General features: G+C 41.9%; 1 protein-coding gene across 1 annotated transcript; it reads left to right on the forward strand.

The window, feature by feature from the left end:
- LOC123323236 (vomeronasal type-1 receptor 2-like) lies at positions 1–982 on the forward strand. The gene is given in 2 exon segments (XM_044911341.1): positions 1–621; positions 623–982. Coding segments are annotated over 2 exon segments (981 nt in total).
- The last annotated feature ends 3,011 nt before the right edge of the window (positions 983–3,993 follow it).

Consider the following 3,993-nt stretch of genomic DNA (forward strand, 5'->3'; position numbering starts at 1 on the left):
ATGGCCTTAATGGATGCGGAATTTGCTGTGATCTTCCTATTCCAGATAGTTGTTGGAGCTCTGGGGAACTTCTTGCTCTTCTGTCGTTATACTTCATTTCTTGACTTAAGGGGATACAGGTCAAAGTCCACAGATTTGATTCTTAGGCACTTGACTTTAACCAACTCCTTGGTCATTCTCTCGAGAGGAATCCCGGAGACCATGGCAGCTTTTGAGTTGAGATATTTTCTCAATGACTTTGGTTGCAAAGTTGTTTTCTTTGTTCACAGAGTGTCCAGGGGTGTGTCCATTGGCACCACGTGCCTCCTGAGTGTTTTTCAGGCCATTACTATCAGCCCCTGGAACTCCAGGTGGGCAGCGCTTAAAGGGAAAGCTCCCAAATACATTGGCCCCTCAAATATCCTCTGCTGGATCATGAACATAATGCTAAATATTATGGTTCCTGTGTATATGACTGACAAACGGAACAACACGAACACTTCAAAAACTATGGACTTCAGATACTGTACTTCTGCACTTCATGACAAAGACACAGACTTACTGTATATGGTATTGGTATCCTCCCATGATGTTTTGTGCTTGGGACTCATAACTTGGGCCAGTGGGTCCATGGTTTCCACCCCTGTACAAGCATAAGCAGCGGGTCCAACACATTTATAGGACCAAAGTGTCCCCCAGATCCTCCTCTGAGATTAGAGCCACCCGAAGCATCCTTCTGCTGGTGACCCCCTTTGTGTCTTTTCACACCCTCTCCTCCATCATTACCATGTATTTTTCTATTTTTCGCAAGACCAGTTGGTGGCTGATAAACACCTCTGCCCTAATCAATGCATGTTTTCCAACCGCCTGCCCCTTTGTTCTCTTGAGTCAAGACCACTGTGTATCCAGACTCTTCTCTGTGTGCACAGGAAGAAATACACAATTCCCTCATCTCATCAGAAAAATAGAAACTGTCTGGTTTGCGCTGCGTTCAGCCGCTTAGACACTCATCCTTCAAGGAATCTTCAGCAAAATTACAGTCTCATTTTACATCCAGTTTTGAATAATCAGAGATTTCTGCTCCAACAATAGCGAATAATGGCGACCTGTAAATAAAATCCTATGTAATTATTATGTACCTACTCATGTAATTGCATTTTATTAATGGCTGTAGTGGAGAAATTCAGAGTCCAATAAATAAAACAGTCCTGAAATAATGTAGAGATACTGGAAGTGTCTTTAGATGTGTAATTTTTATTTTATTTTATTTTTTTAAAGATTTTATTTATTTATTTGACAGAGAGAGACACAGCGAGAGAGGGAACACAAGCAGGGGGAGTGGGAGAGGGAGAAGCAGGCTTCCCATGGAGCAGGGAGCCCGATGCGGGGCTCGATCCCAGGACCCCACGATCATGACCTGAGCCGAAGGCAGACGCTTAATGACTGAGCCACCCAGGCGCCCCTGGATGTATAATTTTTTTTTTTTTTTTTTTTAAAGATTTTATTTATTTATTTGAGAGAGAGAATGAGAGAGAGAGAGAGCACATGAGAGGGGGGAGGGTCAGAGGGAGAAGCAGACTCCCTGCTGAGCAGGGAGCCCGATGCGGGACTCGATCCCGGGACTCCAGGATCATGACCTGAGCCGAAGGCAGTCGCTCAACCAACTGAGCCACCCAGGCGCCCAAGGATGTATAATTTTTAATGTGAGATACCAAATTTTCTCAAGATTTACTGGCCATGTGATAGTAACGCCAGCGCCTTTAAAAGGAATAGTGTGTGGGATGATCCTTCAGAGAATTCAGTGTAGAGGGTTCTGGGTTCTGTATTGGGATGCAGGTGGCCTGACGTAAAGCTGGGGAACAATTAGGTTTTAGTTGTGAAGGACAATGACGACCAGGTTGTGCAAATTGTGTCTTACATCCTTAGAGAATGGTAGGCATTTGAAATAAGAAAACACGTGTATGGAGAAGGATGAGCATATTAAAAATACTTTCAATTGAACATTGGAATTGTGAACTTCAGGGGACGAAAGGAGAATCTTGCAGGAGGATATGTTAGCTGATGTTTTGAAAGGATAGAGGTGGAAAGCAAACATTTCATAGACGTTTTATGTCTGTGATAAAAATGAATCAATTTTCAGGGTCTGTAGAAGGTAGATTGTTCTGGATTAGTTCTTGGGGCCTAATTGGCTGGTTGCTAAGAAGCAGATTTCAGGGTGGGTGTCTGCAATTCCAATTTGAGGAGACAAGCTTATGAAGAAAGTCTTCATCAAGCTTGGATTAGTAGAGGAGTAGTAATTTGGAGACCAGAGACATGAATCTATTGAATCTGTTTTGTTTAATGAGTTTTCCTGATTTTGAAATCACCCACCAGAGCAAATGGACACATTCGAAAGAAACAGTAGATATCAACTCACACATAATTTAATGTAAATATCTGTGAATAAATTAAATTAGAAGGGGTTGCAACTTTATTATTTTTTTTAAAGATTTTATTTATTTATTTGACAGAGAGCACAAGCAGAGGGAGAGGGAGAAGCAGACTCCCTGCTGAGCAGAGAGCCCGATGCGGGGCTCGATCCCAGGACCCCAGGATCATGACCTGAGGAGAAGGCAGATGCTTAACCGACTGAGCCACCCAGGCACCGGGGTTGCAACTTTAATGTAAATATTTTACTTTGGAATCAGTTTAAATTTGCAGGAAAATAGCAAAGAACATACAGAGAACTCCCATTTTCTGCTTAGCCTGTTTCCCCTGTTGTTAACATCTTACGTTACCATTGTACATTCCGGAAAACTAAGAAACCAACACTGGCACCATGGTAGAAATTGAATTGTAGACTTTATTCTTATTTCATCAGTTTTAACACAAACGTCTTTTTTTTTTTCCTTCCGGGATACCACATTACATGTAGCCAACGTGTGTCTCCCACCTCCTCTTCTCTCTGTCAGATTCTGTCAGATTCTCTGTCTCCTAGGTTTTTATGAACTTGAAAGGTGTGTGGAGGACTGGCCAGGTACTTTCTGGAATACCTCTGAAAGTGGGTTTATCTGATGTTTTTGTCTGATTAGACAGTGTTTATAGATTTTTATAAAAACATCTCATATCTCATCTGATTACATCATATCACATCAGGGAATTCATGCAATTAACCATTATCACGGGCAGTGTTAATCTCTATCACTTGGTTATCAAGTGTTGGTAGTGTTTTCCAGTTTCTCCACTGTAAAATTGCTATCTGCCCATCCCCATTCTGCATTGATTGGAAGGGAGTCAATAAGCTTAGCAGGTGAAGTAATCTCCACCTCTTAGAAAGAGTAGTATTTGGGGCACCTGGGTGGCGCAGTGGGCGAAGCATTTGACTCTTGATTTCTGCTCAGGTCTGATCTCAGGGTTGTGGGATTGAGCCCTGCATTGGGTTCCACACTTGGCAGGGAGTCTCCTTGAGTTTCTCTCCCTCTGCGCCTCCCCACTGCTCACTTTCTCTCTAAAATGGGTAGATAAATCTTTTTTTTTCAAGATAAATCTTGAAAAAAAAAGAGTATCTGTGTATACTATTTAGCATTCTTCTGTAAGAAATATTTGTTTCTCCTGCCTCATCGATTTGTTCCATTCTTATTCATATCATTGAGATACAAGGTACATTGAGAAAACAAATTAATGTTCCCCTTTGCCCTATTAAATTTACTTTGTGGGATAAAACTCTCCAGAGGGCATCATGAGTTCCCTGGTTTATTAGGTAAGACAAACAGTATTTTGTGTGCCCATGTAACAGGGTATTTGCATCACCCTCAACCCACACACTGAGTTCTGCTGATGGGCAAATAATAACGTAACAAAGTTCTCCTTCCCATCATGAATCCAAAGCTACTATTCGTGCCAGGATCGTGAGAACAGGTAAGGGATCCAGAGAGTCCCTATAAAACTAGTTCACAGTTGTCTCTATTCTCCAGTCTTAGCAGATTATTTACAGCTCAGACTTTCATCTGAGAATTTGGGGGTTTTGTGATAGAC

This window comes from Neomonachus schauinslandi, chromosome 16 (genome assembly GCF_002201575.2).
Source record: "Neomonachus schauinslandi chromosome 16, ASM220157v2, whole genome shotgun sequence".
NCBI classification, from domain to species: domain Eukaryota; kingdom Metazoa; phylum Chordata; class Mammalia; order Carnivora; family Phocidae; genus Neomonachus; species Neomonachus schauinslandi.